Source organism: Anopheles moucheti, chromosome 2 (assembly GCF_943734755.1).
Source record: "Anopheles moucheti chromosome 2, idAnoMoucSN_F20_07, whole genome shotgun sequence".
Lineage (NCBI taxonomy): Eukaryota > Metazoa > Arthropoda > Insecta > Diptera > Culicidae > Anopheles > Anopheles moucheti.
Window position 1 is genome coordinate 100,201,797 of NC_069140.1, and position 25,005 is coordinate 100,226,801.

At 44.3% G+C, this 25,005-nt stretch overlaps 3 protein-coding genes across 6 annotated transcripts; 2 read left to right on the plus strand and 1 right to left on the minus strand.

The window, feature by feature from the left end:
• Positions 1 to 232: 232 nt before the first annotated feature.
• Positions 233 to 2,355, minus strand: LOC128310821 (zinc finger protein 883-like). Its single transcript, XM_053047543.1, has 2 exons — positions 2,188 to 2,355; positions 233 to 2,127 (listed from the first exon to the last, which is right to left on the minus strand). The coding sequence occupies exons 1-2, from the start codon at positions 2,353 to 2,355 to the stop codon at positions 358 to 360; spliced, it is 1,938 nt and encodes a 645-aa protein (XP_052903503.1). The 3' UTR covers positions 233 to 357.
• A 468-nt stretch (positions 2,356 to 2,823) lies between these two features.
• LOC128310515 (calcium channel flower) lies at positions 2,824 to 10,110 on the plus strand. Of its 3 annotated transcripts, XM_053047172.1 has the most exons (6): positions 2,824 to 3,039; positions 3,168 to 3,288; positions 4,815 to 5,022; positions 5,092 to 5,199; positions 8,090 to 8,163; positions 8,261 to 10,110. In XM_053047172.1, exons 1-6 carry the CDS (start codon positions 3,037 to 3,039, stop codon positions 8,284 to 8,286), a joined length of 540 nt encoding a protein of 179 aa, XP_052903132.1. In that variant the 5' UTR covers positions 2,824 to 3,036; the 3' UTR covers positions 8,287 to 10,110. The 3 variants fall into 3 exon arrangements, with proteins under 3 accessions (XP_052903132.1, XP_052903130.1, XP_052903131.1); XM_053047170.1 differs by having other exon boundaries at positions 8,090 to 10,110; XM_053047171.1 differs by lacking the exons at positions 8,090 to 8,163; positions 8,261 to 10,110 and adding an exon at positions 5,700 to 8,060.
• A 535-nt stretch (positions 10,111 to 10,645) lies between these two features.
• LOC128299432 (probable helicase with zinc finger domain) lies at positions 10,646 to 21,291 on the plus strand. 2 transcript variants are annotated; one of them, XM_053035398.1, is made up of 6 exons: positions 10,646 to 10,731; positions 11,330 to 11,697; positions 11,767 to 12,100; positions 12,375 to 13,817; positions 13,886 to 15,735; positions 15,933 to 21,291. In XM_053035398.1, exons 3-6 carry the CDS (start codon positions 12,043 to 12,045, stop codon positions 20,367 to 20,369), a joined length of 7,788 nt encoding a protein of 2,595 aa, XP_052891358.1. In that variant the 5' UTR covers positions 10,646 to 10,731; positions 11,330 to 11,697; positions 11,767 to 12,042; the 3' UTR covers positions 20,370 to 21,291. The 2 variants fall into 2 exon arrangements, with proteins under 2 accessions (XP_052891358.1, XP_052891359.1); XM_053035399.1 differs by lacking the exon at positions 10,646 to 10,731 and having other exon boundaries at positions 11,687 to 11,697; positions 11,828 to 12,100.
• Positions 21,292 to 25,005: the final 3,714 nt, after the last annotated feature.

Here is a 25,005-nt window from a genome sequence, read left to right on the forward strand (position 1 = left end):
AACACAATTTCACAACTCACAGGTTTCAACACTTAACAAATTATTGTAAAGTCAAATAATTGATTTTCTTCTTGTTTTAGGATATCTCATAGTGCCTTCACATGTATTGATCCATTTCATAGTGCCATACTAAAACCCTTGCCGTTCATTTTATCCAATCAATCCAATACAACTGTTTCTCAATTCACACAGTATAAAATCAAAATTCAAACAAAAGGTTTTACATGCTTAGTTTATGACTTCCATACTCTGATTTTTCCTGTACATGTTTGGGAATTTGAATGTTACTACTTACATACCTAACAACATAGTTGTGAATAATGTCCTATTGCGCTCCTACGCTTCGTTGATCTTGGTCTAATGCTCTTCCATGTAAATTGCTTCATCTAGCGTAAGCATTTCGTCCTCGCCGAGGGTATCGATTTCGTTCGTACCTTCGCTACCGGTTACATCATAAAGCGTCCCATCCCCATCATCCTTAATGCTTGTACCACTAACGATCTCCTGTTCCTCTGCCTGGAGCTTCTTCACGTGCACCGAACTCACGTGCCGTGAAAGATTCGACGGGTCGGAAAATGATTTGCCGCAATGCTTACAACTGTACGGTTTCTCCTTCGTGTGCGTCCGCACGTGTTTCGTCAGTGCCCACCGTTCGACGAATGTGCGCGGACAGTCACCGCAAGCGAACGGTTTCTCATTCCGATGGCGCCGCAGATGGGTGTTGTAGTTCTCGCGCAAAACGAACGTTTTATCGCACATGTAACATTCGTACGGGCGGACATTTTCGTGCCGTTTTACGTGGACCCGGTGCTGCGAGCTTGTCCCAAACCGAGCCTCACAAACGTCACACTGGAACGGTTTATCGCCGGAATGGATACGCTGGTGTTCTTTCAGATTTCCCCGCTGGGAGAACCGTTTCGAGCAATATTCACACTCGAACCGTTTCACCCCATTATGCCAGTCCAGGTGCTTATCGAAACCGGACTTGTAAACGAACCGCTGTTGGCAGATCGTACACTGGTAGCGTTTCGTGTTCTCGTGTGAACGGGCGTGTTTGGTAAGGGTGGATCGGGTTTTAAATGCCGCTTCACACACCGTACACCGGTGGACACGATCCTGGGCGTGTGTTTGGCGATGCCGGTGGAGGAGATTCTTCTCCCGGAACGCTTTCCCACACTCGATACACACAAACGAATGGTTATCGTGGGAGTGTACCGATTCCTCATGCTCCAGCACGGTGTTCAACCCGGCAAAGGTGTTATCACAACTATCGCACGCATATACATTATCTTTCTTCTGAGTTTCGGGTTGGCTTTCGCCTGCCATCTTCGTCCCACCAGAATCCCGTAAGCCCTCTCCTTTTCGCCTCGAGCCACTGTCCTCCGGTAGCTGCAAACCTTCTACCATGCCATTTCCAATGTGCAGAGTTTGTTGCTGGTGCACCAGAAGCTTTCCATTCGAACCGAACTTCAGTAGACACACGGAACACTCGAACAGGATGCTGTGAGTTTTCCGGTGTTTCAGGTAGCGTGGCTCTCGGGTAAAACTTTCGCTACAAATGTCACAAACGAACTTTGCACTGATTTTTTTCTTCCCTACAGCATCCTCCACCAGTACAAGGTTGCCGATATCCGTTTTGGTGTGGTTGTGATGGACATATCCAATTACGCGACCACGGTTCGTGGCTGTTACTTCCGATTTTACGATCCAATCTTTTTCATCGCTTTTCTCCGGCTCAATAGCGTCTTCCGGTTGCGTTACGCTGTCTACTTCCCTTTGGAAGTCTTCCGTGCGTTGTGGTTTCGGCGGATGGGTCTCGATCGGTTTGAACAATTCTTCCAATTCGAACAGCTCCAGCGGTGCGAGTAAGCTCTCCTTATCGGCATTAATTAATCCCGGTTTCTCAAACAACTCGCTCCACTTCTCCGGATCCATAATGTCGCACAGCTGACCGACATCATCCATTCGCATACTGCCACTCTTCCCGGCCGCAGATTGCTGTTTTTCCTTCATCGTCGATATCTGTTGCTGGCCTGTCTGAATCATCTCAAAGAATTGTGCCGTTGATTCGAGCTGAATATGACACCCGGGACAAATCCAGCGCGGCAAAACACCATCATCGTGTACCTGGGGTAACAGAAAAAAGAGGAATTAACTCGTATTACCAACCATTGGCGCAACACTCACCTTAACCGGCAAATACTGATTGATTAACCGGCTGACTTCGCATTCACCGTTCGCGTCACTTGCCCGAAATATTGGACGTCCATTTTCGTTCTTTTCACCACACAGACGGCACACTTTCGAATCGTAAAGTAACGTTTTCGATTCTAAATTTGCGTCCAGTGTGGACATTTTTCTATCGCTGCCAGAACTTTGTTTACATCCCGATGGCTTGTTGTCGGCAAAAGTAAAGTCAAGTCGAAGTCTGTTGTCAAACGCGAACTTGACCGTACGTCTAGACACGATTAATTTTGAGAATAAAATTAATCTTTGATTAATCTTTCTGTCGAAAGATTAATCGGATTAATCTCTCTGACAGCAAGATTGCGCTCTACGCACGATCCTAACCCGAGTTTACAAACGCAATTTGTGTAAATATTGTTTTATTTTTCCGAAAAATCGTGTGCATTCAAAATAAATCTACGGTGATTAATTCGTGCTCTCCCGTGAAACGGAGTGCTGTGAAAACCCTAGTCGGAATATTTTTTTTGACAGAAAAATTAATCGCCGACTGTCATTCATTCCTTGAAAATGTAGTTTGGGAACGTGACTGACAAAGCTGTCAAACTACCCGTGCGGTATTGTTACTTGGGACGCCAGAGCAGCAAAACGCTAGCAAAATTTACACGAAAAGGATTAAAAGTTTGTGAATTTTGCTGACTTGCCGACCCAATAGTATAAGTTCCTGTGCTCAGTGTTTATTGTGTCTGTGCGGAAAATCGTACCTTTTATCACCATCTAGCATATCCATCTATTTTCCCCCTGCATACGGGAGAAAAAAGCAGCAGTGACCACAAGAAAGCAATAGCAAAAATGGTAAGAAGTGCGTTATCGACTTTTGTTTTCTACAACGCGAGTTGGATGAAATCGATAAAAAAGAACGATACATGATCGTAGCCAACATTTTCCGATGATTATATCTAACACGGATTCTACCGTTTCAGTCGTTCGCGGAAAGATTAACTACCCTTATGGCCCGTCCCGGCCAGGACAATGTGCCGCGGGATGATGTACCGTGGCATCTGAAGTACGGTGGACGAGCGGCGGGAATCGTCGGTGGATTCTGTGAGTAGATTTATCGATCGGTTCACCGAAAAGCGTAAGCGGGTCGGTGCCCCCTGAAACCGTTCACTCATTCCACTTGTAGAGAGTGTAATATGCGTTGTTTTATGGTTTTTTTTATGTTCTTATGATTTACCCCACACTGAATACGAAGGGCACGAAGAAAAAGACAGTTTGATTAGCTTTAGGAAGTCGTTTTTTTATGGATGAATCATCTCTACTGATAAGAGATAACACAGGCAAGTGACACACAAAATGGATTAAACCATTATTAACATTTCAGATGTTTTGCTAAAGCAAATTAAGAAAAAAAAACGGCAGTGTAAACGTGCCGGGAATGGATTGTGCGTTAGTCCCTACCGCTGAAGCCCGCAAAGTGATGATGGATAAAGAGTGAAAATCAAGAAACGAATTCGATACACCGAAAATGTGACCGTGCAAAATCATGGATTACTTTCCGACGAGTAACACCAGAGACATCCCCTTGTCCTCTCCTTTCGGCGTCCTGTTCGTCTGGTGAGGGGAGTTTTCACTAGTTAGGGAAAATCTAACCAAAACCCGCGAGAAGAAAGTGAACGCGCGTGTCTACCGAGGCGAAGAGAATCCAACACACTTAAGCACGGTGTGTAAAACACGAGGAAAAGCATAGTGCAAAAGAAGTTTGTGTTGGTGACGAGAGTCTACATGTGTGAGTGCTCGTGTCGCTGTGTGTGAGAAGTTTATTTTTAGGGCGAAAACGAAGTGCGCTGGGTGTTGCTAGTGTGAGTGTTCGTTGGGTGTGTTATCCTTTTTTGTTCGTTCCTTTAGAAAATTCCAACTATCCCGAGCAGCCTGGTAGTGGGTTTCCTTCTCTGGTGGAGCTAATCATCTCCCGATGACCGAAGTTTATTATGTAATTGATACGAATACAACGACATCCGTACGAATGCTACAGAGGACCAGGTGGCAGGATACTCTTTGGGGTAGAGGAAGCATCGAAGGATGCTGCAATGTGAGAAGGGGGCGCGCGCAAATGCATTTTTACAAACGACAGATCATGCCGTTCGAATCGAAGCAAACCATGCAACAAGAGAAACACAGTGCGTCACAGCGTTGTATTTTCAGATAACACACAAAACGTTACTGTTTGCCAGCTTCAAGCGACAACAAAACGTGTTGGTAAACGTTCTTAAAACACACAATTATTCATACATTTTGTTAACATTCGTTCGGATCTTCTAGTAGTTGAATTTTGTTACTAACTATATTTACATTCGCTTGGGGTATGATGTCGGTTAGGCGCATAATTGAAACATGGACTACAAAACAGCATACTGCAACTGATAAACGAAAGATATCGAAGTATCAGCGCAGCTGCAGCTTCAGATATCACACTAGCAGCGAATGTTTGACCGACCGAGCGACCGAGTACACCCGGGATAAGGCGACTTTTAGCGAAAAATCTCTGCCGTTTATCAACTCGTATACATGTGTTGTACTCTGTTTTAGTAACAATATTTTTTTCTCTTTAAAATCATATTTTCTTTCAGTTGCCGTCCTGTTCGGGCTGTACAACTGCATCGGAATACTGGTCGCTAACGTTGGATGCCTGGTCGGTGGCATCCTGCAGATATTGGCCGGGTTTGTGGTGCTAGCGATAGAAGCACCATGTTGCTTCATATTTATAGACTTTGTGCAACAGGCGGCCGAGAAGGCAGACCAGCGACCGTACTGGAACCGGGCGGCCTTGTACTGCATGTAAGAACTTTACCATCAACTTCCTTTGCGAACGCGATATAAATGGGATTTTTTTACATTTTATTGTAGAATTGCTATTCCGCCGGTGATTTTGTGCTTTGGATTGGGAAGCCTGTTCGGATGTGGGCTCATATTTGTTACCGGCATGCTGTACGGTATGATGGCACTTGGCAAAAAGTAAGTAACAACATTTCGGGTAGAATAACATTTTTCAACAGTCATCAGGACGTTGTAAATAGGTTTAAATATACATCGAAAGTTTCTACGATAAGCTCTGTTCCATAGTTTATGAGACATTGTAAATAATTAATATATAAACTAGATTGCTATTACATCAAAATTGAAAAATTATCTAATTCGAGTGTCTATAAACTAGGCATTATCCTTTAAAATAGTGAACAGAAATATTCTTTAGCAAAGATCAACAATACCTACCGGATTATACTTAAATATACATATCCTTTTTATCTATCCCTATTTCGGCATCGTGCGCTACTACTTCTACTACTACTACTACTAATGTGACTACTTCTACTACCACAAATAACTACTACAATTGCTTCTACTTACAATTCTACGAATGCAAAAAATAACACCATCATCACCATCATCATTATCATCATGTATCATCAACCTAAAATCTAACATTGTTTGCGGAACCAATTGCATCCGCGCAGAGGATCTCGTGAGGATATGGCAGCAATGGCTTCCCCGAACGCGATGTCCCCGGTGCAGGGCGTACCTTCAACGGACCAACACTCCACCCTGATGGAGGATCCCGATGTATGGCGTCCAACTTAAATAGTTCGCTAAAATAATGCAACAACCAAACCATAATTATCATAAACATGCTTCAACAATTTTCCCGCTCCTTCATCACATGCGGTTACGTTAAATTGCAAACGAAACATACCACATTCCTAGATGTCTAGTACAACACTCGTTTTTCTCCCTTTTACGGCTCGAATAATAATGAATACCTCCTTCCAAACAAACCAAAACATTCATCGATTCCCATCGTTGTCGTCATCCTTCGTCGTAAACGTAAATTGAAAGCAAATCCCTTTTCCATATATGCGAACCAAAGAGTCAGTAAAACAAGAAAACAAAAACAAAAGAAAAGCAGAAACATAGATAAGAGAACCTTTCCTAAACTAAACGAACATACGCGTCACACTCGAGCTCAAACATACAAAACACACAAGGGATGGTGTTTCGATAGCTAATCTTTAAAAGAAACTTTAAATTGCTCTTGTTATTACAATATACGTAAATGTGTATCATTTTGTATGTGTTAAAGTTAATCAAGTAGCAGTTATCATTCTTGCGAACAAATACCGGATAACGCACAGATCGAGAAAGCTGTAGAACCGGAATGGAAATTAGATAATTAAATGGTTTTGTTATATGTTTAGCTTTTGTTGCACTAGGTAATATGGTGGTTTTTGGTCCGAAACAAATACGAGAGCACGTACGTTACTTGTTTTTACTTTTCAATCGTTTGTACGTACGTTAGAATGTTTTTTGCAAAGTGTAGTCTTATGAAATACCTCCCTCAATAGAATTATGTTACTAGCGGAAATAGCGCTTATAATGGTCAGGACGGCAATGAATCGAGATCAATCCGGTAGTTCTTTTAATTCGCTGATACATCAGCGAAACAAACACACACATACACATACATACGTTATCGTACACTAAGGACACTTAACACTTTACTGAGAAGAAGAGAGGCGGCCATCGCTATATCCGCCAGATGTTGATAATCGGGAAGCATATAGAATATCGTTCATCATATTTAATAGAAGAAGAAATAATAGTTCGTAGGGACAGTGAAATATGCGAGAACATCTGCTCCATAAAAGGCATACAGTGTTGAAATGAATCAATCATAAACCTTTGTACAACCGGTAAGCTTTTCCGTGTTTGTCGCTACTGAATGTTGCTAATTGTCGTGAGTGTAATATGTCTGCAACTGCTGTTGCACTACGTTACAGTATTGATGTCCCTAGTACCGAATGAAGATCTTTGATTTGATCGTAGTTCTTCGTTAATGGTCTGTTTTTGATAAGAAAATGAAAAATCTTCAAAGCAGTCAATCGCGTCAAGAAAACATTTGTTCAGGTCTGCTAAATATAGCGATTACTCGACAAGCTACCACACTCCTAGCTAAACAAGAAGGTCATCACCACGACCCTCGCGCGAAAAGCGCGAAGAAGCTTTCTGCGTCTGTACAAAGCTCAGCTATTTGTCCATATACAGCATAAACCCACCAAAGCAGCTAAGGAAGGAGGGAGGAAGAATAGTAGCAAAACCAAACCGTTAACGATAAGGAGTTTGTGTCGCGTGTGTTCAACAAACGAGATCGATAATAAATGTGCGCTCTTGCGTGCACATACGCACATACGCACGCAAAATCACTCATAAATATATACAAGAAATGAACTTGCGCTTTGTAGGAGTAGTAGACAAATCAGGCGATTTGCAATGGACGCAAATAAGGATGCGTGGATGGACGGTTCAATTAATAGATGCCGAGACGGAGACATGTCACTTCTCGATCTAAGATGATCTCAAACTCCCTCGCCCTACGGTCGGTCGTAAGACGTACGTACATCACTCAAGGACAAGCGTATGTGAAGGAACTAAGCAATAATATAGTCAATGTATTACTCGAATCTTGTAAAGGGACTTCCTTGGTTTAGAGTTGCACATTTTGGTTCTATCTTTATGTATTTACGTTTCTGTTGTTTTGGACTCATTTGAGGCGCACTTTACATCTGTAAAACATCCTTTAAATTGCTTCCATCTCCTTTTTGCGACAAAATGCCATTTAGTGAATGAGCCATTTGGTAATTAAGTTTATTGTAGTCTTAATGTAGCAGTCTATTCTTCAAGTGCTTATATTAACTCCTCTGTTTTGGATATCGATACGTTCCGATGCTAGTTATCATTATGCTATGTTATCATTTTAATTGTAGGAGTGTTTTTTTTAAGTGTTTTATTTTCTTTAGTTCTTGATTTCGGCACTTTCCTTTTTTTGTTTCTACTTTTTTATCGTTGCTAGAGCGTCGTTAGAGGACATGCGAGCAGCGGCAACAACATCGGCGGGAGCCAGCTCGTCCGCTGAGCAGGGCAACGGTATGTCGTCGGTCGATGTCGTTGGTGGCGGTGGCAGTAGCACGACGACCAAGCAGAACTCCACGTTAGTGTATAATGTTCAACCGATCTCTTACAGCGCACCGCCCCCGTACGATAGTGTAGCTTAGTGGTGGAAACCGATGAACACGAGCGTAACATTATCTCAAGCAGATAGCAAGGCAATGCATGCTCGCCTTATATCAGCACGCGAGACTGAGTGACGATCGACGAATAGATGAGCGTAAATAGGATCCCTTTCGAAAGCTCGATGTTGTTCGGCGAAAGTATAGTGAATGGTGTTGGAATATAGAGCGCTACATGTTGCGTTTTAGGCTTAAGACACGCGCTTTTCCCCTTTTTCTGCGAACCTTGTTGAGTTCTTGATCTGAGATTTTGGTGAAAACAATGTGTACAACGTACAATCTGTGAATTGTATAGGGAGCGTTAGAGAAGATAAAACTGCTTATGTGGCAATCATGGCAACAAATTCCGGTTTGATGAAATTCTTATGTTTCAAACAATTTTAACCCTTGATTAATATGGAACGGATATGTGGAAGTGTGCATCCAGCAATGCAACCATTTATTTTGACCCTGCTATTCAAATCAGTGTGACTAGAAAACAAAATGATCATTACTCCTGTTATTGTTTTCTGTTGCGGCTTATGCAGTAATATTTTTTTTAAAAACGGAGAATGTAAAATTCCTGGTACTGCTGCTTAAACTTTGCTGCATCATATGCAATCGTTTGTTTACTCTCACGATCACTCTCGTCCATATGATTACATAGTATTCACCAAAGGGCCGGAAATAAACTATTTATGAGATCTAACTTATCAAAATGCTCTTTCATATGTTAAAAATGTGATAATTTTGATCCCTACCTTTCAATGCAAGCAATGAAACAATCACAAGAAATCGGAACGCAAAGTGCGAATCGATCGAGATCAAACAGACAGAAGTACACATTCCAACAACTTTCTACTTTGGCTTAGTGCAGCGCGTTTAGAAATATTGCTATATTCATGGTTATCGCTTAGCTTTTTGAGCCGTACCCTCGTGGGGGACCCCTGGCACGCATGGGCGAATGAGCTGTTTAATGTGTTTTGGGAGATCGGATCAGTTTTGGTGGCCTAAGAGTCCTATAGTCAAAGGGCTAGAGCAGCAAGAAAACGGAAATAAAGTAAAATAATTCCCCAGTTTCGGTTCCCCAATGGAGACGTAAAACAAATGTTCCATCCCACTCCCAAAATTAGAGTGTAAGTTACATATCCAGGAAGCAAAATTGGGTTCGAATGCGTTCATCCTTGGGAAATTGAGTAGCAATGATACGAGGCATTTCCAAGTGTACAAGGCACCTGAAGGGAATAAGGGACGTTCGAGTAAAAGCAACAATTCGACCGATGGACTTCATTGGAATTTTGCTCGTACGCCGAAGAAAAGATGGAAGGGAAAGTTAAATAGTTAAATAATGAAACTGACCATTAGATGACGTGCGTTAAAGATATATACGAGGACCGACGATACCGGTGATGCTTCTATCATTCGTTAAGCAAAGGGGCAAATCAGACACGACACTGCGAACCTACGCCGACCTATGGTTGGGGAGAAGTTAAAATAAAGTCCTCCATTACGCATGTAGATAAGCATGCATTATGTAAAGAATACCATATTTACATAATATATATATATACATATATCGTGTACGATACAAGAACGATAGACGCGTGAATAGAGAAATAAAATGAAAAGAAATGAAAATAAAACAGAAAAAAACACGTTGAAGAGGTAAGAATAGACAACTAGACAAAATAAAACATAAAAATCAAGACATAAAAGTGGTAGCAAAACAAGAAATATCGACATAAACGAGTGCAGAAAATAAAGGAATAAGAATATTACCGTTACCTATTGCGCTGTGGTTATGCAATTACATGCAAGATTACATATTTTACAGTCCTTTTGGTCTGGAATCCGAAATCAATTGCAATTGAGCTCGTGCTGTCCGCGTCTGTTCCAGTTGTCTGCCATCATAACTTTTAACGTTAATTACTGTTGAAGGATTAAGAATTTATAATGGCTTTTCCGTTATAAAATGCTTGTTCGCTTCTTTTAATGTCCAAACAATAATAATTGAATTAATACAGTTTTCCCAACTCCTGTACTGAAATAGGTAGGTCTCTACTTTATCGTTTTACGTAAGTTTTTTGCTGAACAGGCCTTCCATAGGATTGTTGCTATGAGGATATAGAAATACATGCTGCTTTCTGCGTAAGTAAATATGCTACATTTGTTCATCGAAACGTTATTTTCTTTTCGATACTGTACTCAACACAGCTAGGAATGAACGGCATTTTCATTTCGCTTCAAATCAGTTCAAACTCAGTTTGAAGAAGTGAGCCGGACTGCTCTAAACAGTTGTTGAGCAGCTGTCAGGTGAAAGGAAAGCAGCCCTTCTGACATCTGCTGTCTGAAAAAAACGAAAAAGTGCAAAAAATATTCCTGACAAAATGTAATTATTTACCGAATAGAAATAAGGCTTTTCCGGATTCTGCAGTTCGCAGCATGGGTAAGTAATAACGTAACATATCCATAACCTATTCCGGATGCTAGAGAAAGCATCGTTTGGTACCGGTTATAACTAGAACCCAGTCTTATGGCACGGTAGACGAAGCGTACATACAAGACGTCGAAGTTCTTGCTGAGGGGCCATCTCCGTCGTAGCTAAAAAGTTGTAGAAAGAGTAATTTTCCTTGCTTATCGCCATTTCTTTCGATTCCCGGTGAATTCGTGATAATCATGATGTAAACATTCCAGTTGTAGAAATGAAATTTAATGTAAGGAAGCGAAGTTTGTGTGTAGCACCCTGAGGGGGTGAAGGATGGATAGAGTGCAGCTGCTGCTGTCGAGGGTGTGTGTATCCGTGCTTGTTGCGTGCTTGGCGTGCCCGAAGAATTTTGAATTTACTTATTTTTTGGTCATTTCTATTTAAGATTTACAACGCATAGAGATTATTTTTCATCCAGAAAGTTGACGAGGTAGTGTAGAAGGACGTAATGCTGAAAGTTATGCTGTGGTTTCTTCCGGATGTTGAACATTTCACACCGGTTGTGGTGAGGTCCTGAAGTAAAAGTAAATTAAACATTCTCTGTTTTCTTTAATTTCAGTGATCGTCCCTAGCGCATCGAGAGGCAGTTTTGCGACAAGTTTTGTTTTGTATGAAAGAAGATGTAAAATAATCGTAAACCATAAGTACGCCTACCCGCGAATGTAGGAATTCATTGTTTGATCTCTTCCGGCGTCAAAAAAACACTGAAGAAAGGAAAAAAAAACATTATTTTTATTTGGATAATCGCTCTTAAGAACTGCTGTAATCTTAGTAGGTGTGTTTCGTGTTGCTTAGTGTAGTGTGTGTATATGTGAAAGTGCGTGTTTTGTGTTAATAAGCTTAACATAAATCGCTACGAAGAAGATATCATCGCGCGTCTGGTGATGGTAGGACAGCAGCTGAACTGGAACGCACACAGGAAAGATAGTAAGTGAAGCAAGGAGCTACGCCAGAAATTCGATAGAACACCATTCCTTACGAACTCTATCCCGCCAGATCGGTTCCGGTTCGGGATCGAAAACGAATGAGTACGCGATTACGTTTCTCGATTTTACAGGCAGATAAACCGTTGATATCTACATATATCATAGGCTGTCGTTTTCTACGCTGGTGTTGCGAGCAGAGAAACACTTCCCTGGTTCGTTCTGTGGGTGCAATCAACCAGAGAAAAGGAATACGACGAGAATAAGCGAAACGGCAGAACCACCATCCACATCTGGAACGGTTGCTGCTGTGGCACCTGCGACAGTAGTAGACGAGGGATCCAAAGCAATGACCGAAGCTCAAGCCAATGAGTACCTCCGGAATCGACTGTGGCAGAAGGCGAAAGGTGAGCGGAAAATGCGTATAAATACAAATTATATTGCAGCAATAACAACACTAGGCCCGGGTGGCCACGGGCAACAGTTCAGTAGAAACGAAAGGATATCTGAAGTAATTGTTTAATGAATTCTATTGATCCATAATGGATTCTAGGTGGAAAACTAGCAAAATGATCTTTATTAAATTTGTATTACTAACTGTTATTTTACTGGGATCAAAGTTGCATTTAATTTGTACAAGTTGACTCTGTTCTCTCTCTAACACGTCTGCTTTATTTTTAGACATCTACGATAGCATTGTTGAAGCCTCCGGTAACGATCAACCGTCAGGTCGCAGACAATCGAAGGAGCAAGTAGTTGCGTGTCTTTACGGGCGCACAGAATGCTGTCTAGAGCTGCAACAGTACGATCAGGTAACGCAGGATTGTCAGCGATTGCTTAAGCTGCTTGCGCTAGCCGAAAACACCGCCAACAACAATAGCAGCCCAAACAGCAACGGGAGTGCTGCAGCAACATCCACCGAATCTCCCAGCCCTACACCGTCGTCGTCGTCGACTGGATCGTCGTCCTCTTCCTCGGGTAAGGGTACCGGAACGTCGACGAAATGCACCGCTAATGGAACACCCAATGCCGACATCGTTGGTGCAAGCAGTACCGAGTCGAAGGTTCGGAAACGGCTCATTCATTCGCTATTCAAGCAGCAAAAATTCGGCGAAGCGGAAGTGATCCTGCAGGAATGGGCTACGTGTCCGGGCGCTAATCTGGACATTGGTCGGTACCTCGATCGGCTGAAGGTGTTGCTGCAAATGGCTTCATCGTCCGGTGGATCCTCACCAAGTGCTGATGGTGGTGGTGAAAACCATCAAACCAATGCCGGTGGCAATAACAACTTACCCGAAGGGTCACCGGCTACAGGCGGTGAACCGACCACGTGTTCGAGTTCGTCGACCGTTTCTTCGCTCTCATCTCTAAATGACGAATATGAACAGATAGAGACGAAGTTGGATAAGCTCATCCTGCACAATCTACCCCCGGATCGTTACACAAAGCAGCTGGGTCGGATAGAGAGCCAGCTGAAGGTGGGTAATGGGGATACGACGGAAGAATTTGCTGTCGAGCTTGATGACACGAATCAAAAACCGGTTGGCCAGAAGAAGCAGCAACAGGACGGTGATAAGCCCAATGAAGTGGATCCGATGAGCGTAAAACCACCCGGAAAAGTTTCAACCGCATCACACATGAACAGTAGTGGTAGCAGTTGTAGCAGCAGCAGCAGCAGCAGCAGCAGTAGCAGCAGTAGCAGCAGCAGTGGCAGCAACAGTGATAGCAAAGCTAGTGATAGTAACTGTAATTTATTCAATGAAGCAAACAGTGATAAAGGCGAAAAAAAAGTATCCACCACAGATCGAGGAACAGCTGGTGGATCGGGTGGATCGGGTGGATCTCGTGCGGTGGATGGCTCGTCTATCTCTGGTCGCGGTTCTGGTACGGTTGGTGTTAGCGGTGGAAAATTCGGCAACAACCATCCGATGGAGAAACACGGCAAAGTAGGCGGTAGTTCGTACGGACAGGAGAAACTGTCCGGTGGCGGCAGCAAAGGGATGCCGATAGACAAATTGAGCAGTATTACCTGTGTTTACTGTACGCTTTCGTTTGCCGATCGGTCTGAATTGCGAGCGCATTGCCAAACCGAGAGCCATCAGAACATCATCATGTCGGATGAAGGTAAGATGTTAAGATGTGCATGCAACGATGCTAACTGCTAACTGACGTTGGGTTTTTATTCTTTGCAGGTCGAGACTGGAAATGGCGACCACCGCCTCGCGGCTTCGTAGCCGAGTCGTACACACTGTGTGAAAAGTTTCAGGATAATCAAAACTGTCACTACGGCAACCAGTGTGTTGAGGCACACGGTGTCGATGAGCTGAACGAATGGAAGGAACGTTTCGAGTACCGCAAGAAGAAGCTGCAACGGGCGCGCGACAAAGAGCTGTACGGCAAGAGTTACACGGAACAGCTGCTGGAACGGTGGGTGCAGGCACCCAGCCCGGAGAAGATGATGCGGGAGAAGGTAGAGGGCGTTGAGGATAGCTGTTCGCACGATCTTGTCACAACCATCTCGTCGAAAGTAAGCAAGCGTGAATGGTCGTTCGTACTAAAATCGAAACGTTACCTGAAGGCGGTGGCACTGCTTCAAGACGCGCATCGGAACCATTTTGTGCTGAAGCAGGTCTGCCCGGGTGAATTACGAACCGGAGGTTCGAGCGGCAGTAGTAGTAGCGGTGGCACTAAAAAGGGTATGATCAGCGGTGGGAAAGGTCCAACGACTGAAGCGGAACTGAATTCGGAGCAGGAATGGATTGCTCCATCGGCTAGCGCTGAGAAGGGTGATACGGCTGCTACCGTGTTGGAGCACCGTGTGAAGGTGGGTTTCAGCACCGAAATTTACGGTACTTTTCGACAAACGGTGGTGTTCGATTTTGGACGTGAACCTGTGCTGGTAAAACACATCTGCGTCGACGTGGTTCCGGTGACGGAGGTGGACAAGATACAGGAGATTAAAAAGGACATCGTGATGTCGACGGCTGAACGATGGGATGAGACAAATTCGGAGATATTCGAGTTTACGACGGCTCCCATTCCACACATGCATACGCCAGCCTATACGGCGGATGCGGAACGCGAGAAGGATCTGCTCCTGCGCTTCCCACTTCCAAAAGCTTCTACGTTCGTGCTGACGCAATCCACGATTACGGAAAAGAAGCTGACGCGCAATAACTATCGCAACCGCATCCATGAGTTGCTGTACGTGGAGGAAATCGCAAGGTACGAGCAGATAGCGCGCTACAACCTAACCACGCGACTCTCAATCGTGACCAACTACCTGCTTACACCAAGTGGTATGGCGACCAGCACGGCTAAGTATTCGCACTCGGGTGAACTGTTTGCATTGATGAAGCTCGGCAAGGACGTCTCGGAGGATACGTCCGCTGGACGGTTGATTCTGAACAACTGCCAAGCGGTATACATTGCGGCGGCCCGCGAAACCATACCGGCTGGCGAACGGCGCAAGGTGTACGAAGCAGTTATTGAGGATAAGGGCAAGAACATGATCTACCTGAAAGTGTCGGCTAAAGCGGTGACCGGACTAGGGCTTAAACCGGACACGGAGTTCCTGTCCGACATTCAGTTCCAACCCAATCGTCTGACATATTGTGAGTGGCACCAGGCGATCGACAAGATTGCCGACTTTCGCATCATCTTTCCGGAGATCTTTCTCGAACCGAGTATCCCGTGGACACCGCAACGTCAGTGGGACGCATCGCTAGATCCGAAGCTGAACTCGAAGCAGAAGGAAGCAGTGGTAGCCATCACGACGCCGGTCAATGTGCCGCTGCCACCAATTTTGTTGATTGGACCGTTCGGTACGGGTAAAACGTATACGCTAGCACAGGCGATCAAGCAGCTGCTGTTGCAGGACAACACGAAAATTCTGATCTGCACACATTCAAACTCGGCTGCCGATCTTTACATCAAGGACTATCTCCACCCATGGGTAGAGGAGGGCATGACGGAGGCACGACCGCTGCGTGTGTACTACCACAAACGTTGGGTAGCGACAGTTAACAGTATTGTCCAGAAGGTACGTATTGTTGCTAGTAGGAAGAAAAAAATAGGAAAAAAATGGTATAGTATTCGTATATCATAGAAGAGAATACGAAGAAGTAAGAGGAAATTTTTAATTTTGAATAATAATTGATCTTTTTACCGGGGTATGTATAGTATTAATGTAACAGATACAGAACGTCTTGTGAATAATCTTTCTTCCATTTCTCACAGTACTGTCTGGTGGATTTGAACATCAACATGCGCAACTTTCGCCGACCGACGGTGAAAGACATCCTGAAGCACCGCATCGTCGTGGTGACGCTCAACATTTCAATGGAGCTGGCCTCACTGGATCTTCCAAAAGGCCACTTCACCCACATTTTTCTCGACGAGGCGGCACAAGCGATGGAGTGCGAAGCGATCATGCCGCTGGCGCTTGCGGGTGAAGGCACGCGCATCGTGCTGGCCGGTGATCACATGCAAATGTCTCCGGAGCTGTTTTCGAACTTTGCCAAGGAGCGCAAACTACACGTTTCGCTGCTGGAACGGCTGTACGATCACTACCCGAACGATTTCCCGTGCAAGATTTTACTGTGCGAGAACTATCGTGCCCACGATGCCATCATTCGCTTCACGTCGGAATTGTTTTACGAGCAGAAGCTGATCGCGTCCGGCAAGCAACCGCGGCATGAGAAGTTTTACCCGTTAACGTTCTTTACGACCCGCGGCGAGGATGTGCAGGACAAAAATTCGACCGCATTCTACAACAACTCGGAGGTGTACGAGGTGGTTGAGCGGGTTTGTGAGTTGCGCAAGAAATGGCCAAGCGCGTGGGGAAAGATAAACGATCAGAGCATCGGTATAATGACGCCTTACGCGGATCAGGTGTTCCGTATCCGATCGGAGTTGCGCAAGCGGCGCATGGGTGGTATCAGTGTGGAACGAGTGGCAAACGTGCAGGGCAAACAGTTCCGGGCGATCTTTCTCTCGACGGTACGCACCAGACGCACGTGCAATACGAACGCAAGTGAAAGCTCGAGCACGAACGAGGAGGTGGACTATGGGTTCCTCAGTAACTCGAAGCTGCTCAATACGGCAATCACACGCGCTCAGAGCCTTGTGGCCGTGGTCGGTGATCCGGTGGCACTCTGCTCGATTGGGCGATGTCGCAAGGTTTGGGAGCGTTTCATCGAGATTTGCTATCAAAACAAGAGTCTGTTCGGTATCACCTGGTCGCTGTTGCGTTCGCAGCTGGACGGTGTGGAACTGAAGAAAACGTACGTGCTGAATCCACTCGCACCGGAGTTTATCCCGAGAGCATTGCAGGGTGAGGCATATCTGCGAGATCAAGCCGCAAGCATTGGTGGGCTAGTCAGCATGTCTGCATCGGGCCAATTTCATCCTCATGCTGTGACTGGTCATCATGGTGGAACGGTAGGCACGTCGCATCCAGGCCATCATGTATCAGCACACCAACAACAACAACCACAGCCGCAGCAACAACAGCAGCAACAGCATCCGCAGCAACAGCACCAACAACAGGGTCCTTCTGTGCATGCGTCTCATCACTTGCACCATTTGCAATCGCATCATCATGCCGCACCTCAACAGCCTGGTGCAGGTTCATCGTTCCATCACGGTAACTTAGCAGCAACAGCCACAGGCGGCAATTTTCCGCTAGGCAATGTCGCGGGTGGTACGGCAGGTGCAGGAATAGCAGGCATACCGAATGCAGCCACTGCAGCCGCCCTTATGCGTAACCAGCTAGCGATTACACCCTTCATAGGACCTACGTCAGCGGTCCAAGGGCCGGTAACGCAATCCTCGATGCTACAACAGCACATTCAAGCGCAGCAACCATCGCAACAGCAACCACCGCAACAACAACCACAGCAGCAACAGTTTCCGTACCAGAATCAGCTGTACTTCTACCAGCAGCAGCAGCAGCAGCAGCAGCAACAGCAACAGCAACAGCAACAGCAACAACAACAGCAACAATCATCCCAACAGCAATCACTTCGTGCAGGTGGTCCATCCTTAGTCCCACCCTCGGCCCTCGGAGGGCCACCGATACCACCGAACATGGCCCCACCACCGAACCAGAACGCACCCAATCTGTGGGGTTCGGGAGCTGGTAGCTCCTTCCCGATGGTATCCTCGCCCGGTGGTCGTAACACGCCGCCCGGTTGGCGGTTGGCGCAAAAGAACGTTCCACCCTCGATACGACCACAGCTGGCGGCAGCCGTTGCAGCAGCCGCGGCCGCTGGTCAACCCGTTACACACCCACTCGGCATGGGATTGCCCGGTGGCCCAAATCGTCCCGGTCCACCGCCCCTGATTGCACCACCGATGCGTAGTCCGACGATTGCCGGCGGACAGGCACCGCCTTGTCCTCCGTTGGGACCGTTATCGTACTTTCAGCAGCCGCCCAACAAAGGTCCCGCCGGTGCCGCTGGAACCACTCTCATGCAAACACAGGCTCAGCAGCAGCAACAACAACAGCAAGCCGGCGGAGCATTTGGGCTTTACCATCAGGCCCCCCATCTTGGTGGTGGCCCCCTACAGCAAGGCGGCCCGGTCGTTGCACAGCCGAACCATCACATTCGCCCAATGCTAACTGGTGGACCCATTAGTCCAAGCAGTTTTCAACAGCAGCAACAGCCGCAGGTGGTACCCAATTCTCAATCCCAGGCGCACTTTGGGCAAACTGGCGACCTGTACATGACCAGCATTCAGAATGATTTGATGGCTATGTCTAATCGAATGCCGCATATGGCGGTTGCAGCAGTTGCCGCGGGACAAAAGCTCGGCACAGGAGCTGGTGGGGGTAGCGGTGGAGTAGTTGGAAGTGGTCCCATGGGACATCGTACGGGCGCTACCGATCAGTACGCCATGGACAAGGCGTCTGATTTCCACTTTCTCCAAAACGTTCACTTCCCGGAACTGCGTAACTCTTCGGCAAATCATCAGTTGGGTGGCACTATTACGGCTGTTGGGCCGGGTTGTTTACCGGCGGTTTCAACATCGGCGCATTTATTGCAGCAGCAGCAGCAGCAGCAACATCAACAACAGATACCGTCAGCCGTGCTTGGATCGGTGGCACAACATCACGGTTCGTTAGGGTCCGCTCACGTTCTCACTGACTTCAATCATCTGCTGCCCGCGGGCGTAAGTTTCTTCGAGATGGCGGTGCAAACGAAAGAGTTCCAGTACTACTGGTTCACGAAGCTGATGGAAACGAAGGGGCTGGAAGCGGCACACAAGTTCACGGACATTCTGCGCCAGGTGCCGACGGCGGTGGCTAATTCAATGAAGTCGCAGCCAGCAGGAGGCTTACCGCCGGCTAGCAGCCAGCAACAGCCGGGTGTGAAGATGCCCGGATTAGTGGGTACGGGTGCTGGCAATGGTCCGCTATCCTCACAGGCTGATCTCTTCCTCGATAACATATTGAATCCCATGCGGGATCCGCTGCTGCTCGGAGCGGGAGCCGGTAATGTAGGGAACCTTGTGCAAGGCAACGTGCTGGTAAATGGAGTTGCCGGTTCTGGACCTTCGACCAACGCAACCGCCAACCATCCGGGTACAGGCGCTAAAAGTGGAGGTATTCTTGAATCGGTCGATCTATTCGCTAGCCTGTCCTCGTCATTAGCGCCCGAAATACCATCCCTGGGTGGGCAAACGCAACAGAGTCAGCCACAACAATCGGTACCACTGTATCGTCGGCAGGCGGGACAGAATTATCAAAACAGTGGCTCAGGAGGCGGAGGAGCAAGCAATGCCAGCAGTGGTGGTGGTCCCGGCGGTACGGCTTCTTCATCGAATGCGCAATCGATCGAATCGTCCACACCGGATCTGCTAGATTCAGTGCAACTACACCAGCATCAGCAACAACAGCAGCAACAACACTTTGGTATGCAGCAAACGCTGCTCGATTTGCTTGAGCCGAAAATGCCCCAACAAAACTATCTTTTCGGTGCCGCAAACGGTGGGAATCAGTTTGCTGGTAATGCGTTGTTAGATCAACACCAACAGCAACAACAAAACGGTGGATTCCCTGGCAATGGTGGCTACAGCTCCATACAAAACATTGCGGCTGGTTTGTTGCAACAGCAGCAGCAGCAACAACAACAACAACAGATGCAACATCAGCAGCTTGGTGGACGTGACTATATGCCACATCTGACATCACATGCTGGTCCGCAAATGGTTCAGGGTGGGTTGGTTCAATCTCAGCCGCATCCGCACGACGAACATCTGCTGTCACAGCGTCCACCTGGTGTTGGTGCCGGTTCAGTAGTGGGCCCTTCCGGAATGCCACCTTCGTCATCAGCAGCACATGCAACGTACGCAAGCGTACTGAGCCAGGGACAGCAACAGCAACATCATCATCATCAGCACCACCACGGTAATAATGCGAACCAGCATCAGGTACAACAGCATCACCACTATGCCGGTCAACAGCAGCAGCAGCATGCTGTAATGGATGGGCTGAAGCAACACGGAAAGATGGATCTTTCCGATGGTGTCGGTGGTCTTGGTGGTGCAGCCGGTGCACTGGTCGATGGCAGTGCCAACAATAGCAACAACAGTGCAGTGGGCAACGATCCTTTTGCTCCGTTGCGCAATCTTGGTGGCAAGAGCAATGGGCTTTATAATTATTTTCTTTAAAATGTTTTAACCGATTGCTGTGAAGGTCAATGAAGGTAGTGGAGTGGAAACGATATGGTCTGTGTCGATCTGCCTGATAGATTGACGAACGAGGGCAGATCATCTAAACTGCATCTAATCACATTTCTCCGATGCGCTTAGCAGTATCGAATGGTTGGTCTCCTGCGAAGGACGTCCGGGATATGAGTTTTAGACAGCCTGGTGTGTAAGACCGTAGTAGACGCAGGCATTGTGTGAATTATTATTTCTTATAGAAAAAAACAAGACACCCTTTAGGTGGACGTTCATATATGCGAAGCTCTGCAGGAGATAAAAAGAAGAAAAGAAAAAAAAAACACAAACATATGGCTTGAAAAGATAACTTGAAAGCGATTTGAAAACAAAAAAAAATGGAAAAAGCACGTTAGTAAACAAAAAACGAATAAACGATAAAGATAACATACTAGTAATACGCTACATAAAATAAGAAAAACAAAAAAAAAACATAAAAAAAGGGAAAAAACTTTAAAAATACTAAAAAGTTCTGTCTACTTATGGTTTATATAAATGTTACAAACACAAAAAATGGACAACATAAAAAAAAACAAAATGTGTAAAGAAATACAGTAGAGATGGTTTGAATGGCGAGGATGATACAGAGAATGCATAAAACAGATTTACAGTTTACACAACCGTAGACATACATATATGTACTATGATAAGCAAAGTGGAGAACCTAATGGTTATGGAGATTGCCCATGGCTTTGGGGAAGTAATGGAACAGTTGGCCCAACGGGGGAAGAGCTACTCTTTTTGCTCCGGAAGGTGTTTAATGTTAAGATTAATGTGTAAACATACTACTTTCATGGAAAAACAAAAAAAAACATAACCTAAAAAATAATACAGACACATACACATGCATGCAAAGTGGAAAAATGGGAGACACACGAAACACAAACATACTACATTGACTTTAGTGTAATTGTAAGGAATCGTCATATTGATATGATTATTGTACTCTATTATTTACTTCTCTAACTTGAACATACTTGAATTGGTTTATTATTTTTCTTTTATATATTTTTTTAAACATTACATTTATACTCATTTTTCTTGTGCTTACTGTAACTCCCGCTTTCTTATTTAATGTACGGATTTAATTGCTACTATTACATACTTTTGCCCTAGCGTGTATACCTATATTCGTACACTATCTACAAATTAATTATCAAACATGCAAGTTCTTAAATAGAAGAAGAAACTATGGAAATAAATTATGCTCCAGTAAGATGCGTTTCATGTTTTTATTTTGTTTTCAATTGTGGTATTTTTTATTTCATCTTTTTCTTGTTTGTTTTTGCGTAGAACGATTTACGAAAGAATTAAATATGTTTTTTTATGTGTTTTTTTTCTCATTACGGAATGAAAATATAGTTTCGGAATGAAATAAGTTTTCTTAGGTTAGTAGTTATGCTACTGATGCAAATGATGTGCATAACATGAATTAAAAATTGATAACAAAAATGGAATGTATTTCTGCGCAAGAAGCGACGCTCCTCGCGGAAACTATTGCTACTCCTGTGCGATGAAGGGTATCAAGTGAACCAAACGAAAGAAAAACAGTAGCAGTAACGTTGAATAACAATTCACTTATATATTTTGTATTTTCTCGGAATTTGATGGAATTCGAGAAGGCAAAAGGGACGGAAAACCAGGCGAAAGGACGCTTTGAATGATTGAATTTGAATGGCAAATATTAAGTTGATTTGTAAGCTGGCGAAAGCTAAATGATATGGGAAAACGATCAAATCGTCCTCAAAATAGAAACCATAAAAAACGAAAATTAAAGAAAGACTACTGCAGAAAAAATATTAGGTAACACACATTCTTGTAAAGAATACTTAGGAAAAACCGGAGTTATCGAACGGAGCGAACGAGAATACACACAGAAAACTCACAAACATTAACTAACATCAGAAACCTTTAAAATTAAACCAAACAAGGCAGAACGGAGTAAAAAACAAAACTAAAATTCGAAAAATGATTATGAAAAGGAAGAGTAAAAATGGTAAACAGTCAGAAAACGATGAGTAAAAATCATCACAAAAAAATTTGTGTGCATGAGAATTAAATCACCCCACGATTAGAGATATTTATATATACATACATACCAATAGAACACGTAAGCAATGATCAATGATACTACCCATTCATTTTCTAACTCCCATCTCCACCTACGAAACGAAGATGAAGAAAAGAGTTTGTGTTTTTTTTATTGTACATTCAATTTAATTTCATCAAATTTTATTACTTAATTTGCTTTGGAGAAATCTACTTTCATTCAGTGTAGTTCCGCCAATTTCCGATCGCTTTGCGGGTACTGGAAGTGGGTTATGAAAAAGATAGGGAAAAGTATATAAAAAACATAAAAGGAAACAAAAAATAACCAAACGGAAATTAACAAAAGTGAACGAGACGAATATATTTAAACGAAACGTGTAACAGTAAGATCAATATATATGAAAATATTTATATATGTATGTACTTTTTAAACAGGAACAAAACTATATATATATATATATATATATATTGAAGCAGATAAAATGGGAATAAGATTGCAAACTTCTTAAATAAAATTGATAAAAAAGAGGGAAAAATATTGAAAAAACACACACAAACACGTTGATAAAGAGGGAAGCGAAAGGAAAATGGAAATGAATGATGGAAACATAAATCGATGAAAGCAAGCAAACAAACAATGAAGTGAACCAACTCAACAATGATTGTAAAATGCAGGAAAAAATCGTAACGAAGCAAAACGTTTGAAAAACATACACAACAGCACAGTACAGCTAAATTGAAAATAGAAAACAGAACAAAAAATATGATAATGCAATGTACATCAATATAATTATGTTGTATTTTTATTTTTGAATTCGTGTCCCGTTTTTGTATTAGCTTACCATCCATTAACCAACTTATGAACTTGTTTTGTTTGTAAGTAGATACATTGTTTTAAGCAAATTACCACACTTTAAAAATACTTCTTTTACATGTTTAAATCGTTTGCATGTTTGATGATGTCCGATGCAACAGGTGAACCGCAGATGATATGGTGTGCGGGCGGGTGGTTTTTGTCCCGTAAGAAGGTTTCCTCCCGCAAGAACTATTGAGCCGAAATACAATCTCACCAAACTCATCGCCGGCCTGTACCTGTGTTTTTTTGTTCGTCGAGCGAAAGCAACAAATACAAAAGAGAGATGATAAAGCACAAAACAGTAGCGAATTAGTTTGATTAAAAGCGGTGATAAAGAAAACATGAAAACCTATTTGGATATAAACGAGGAGCTAACGTCATAAAAGAACACAACTAACATAGAAAAAGAAAGAGAGAAAAAAACGGGAAAGTGAGAGATAGGGAGAGAGAGAGAGAGAGAGAGTGGGAAACATCAACTATGAATGACCGGTAGGAGATGGGAGAAGGGTTTTTGCTAGAACAAAAGGAAATAGACACGCAGAGGAAAGCGGAAAAATGCTGTTTTTGTGTGATTTATTCCCAGCTCGGTTGAAAGAACTAGTGCTGTATCTAATGAAACTTCAGTAAAGAGTCATTCAAATCATGATTCAATTCTCAAAATACTCATAAATTCTCATTGTTTCACGAATTCTCAAAGATACGTTAAACTTTGTATATACAAACGACCAGTCGATGATCAATCCCCTGGGAGGCCCAGGGCGGAATTATAGTTGGGGCCTCGAATTTGAAAAAGGACTAGGGAAGGGCGTAAAATTTCGCCAGTGGCCTCTTGTGGTACCCTTCAGGGCCCCTTCTAGCATAAGGACAGGGGGCCTATTTATACACCTTTTACTAATACACCAATTTTTTGGGGCCCCCAACACGGCGAGGCCCTAGGCGACAGCATACTCCGCCTACCGTTTGATCCGCCGCTGGTTCCAGCTGAAGGTTACAATAACTGACAATGTGTCAAAGTAACTGTCAAAGCAATCAGTGTCCAATAATTGACAATAAGTCATGTTCGCCGTAGTGTCCAGTGTCAAAAATGACCAGTTCGTCAAACTCTGATACCAGGAGAGCATCCAACGCAGGAGGATGCTTTTTCCGTGTCAATCGAGCCAGAAAACGCGCTAAAAATGACCAGTTTGTCAAGCTCCTGATACCAGGAGAGCATCCAACGCAGGAGGATGTTTTTTCCGTGTCAATCGAGCCAGAAAACGCGCTAAAAATGACCAGTTTGTCAAGCTCCTGATACCAGGAGAGCATCCAACGCAGGAGGATGCTTTTTCCGTCTCAATCGAGCCAGAAAACGCGCTAAAAATGACCAGTTTGTCAAGCTCCTGATACCAGGAGAACATCCAACGCAGGAGGATGCTTTTTCCGTGTCAATCGAGCCAGAAAACGCGCTAAAAATGACCAGTTTGTCAAGCTCCTGATACCAGGAGAGCATCCAACGCAGGAGGATGCTTTTTCCGTGTCAATCGAGCCAGAAAACGCGCTAAAAATGACCAGTTTGTCAAGCTCCTGAAACCAGGAGAGCATCCAACGCAGGAGGATGCTTTTTCCGTGTCAATCGAGCCAGAAAACGCGTTAAAAATGACCAGTTTGTCAAGCTACTGATACCAGGAGAGCATCCAACGC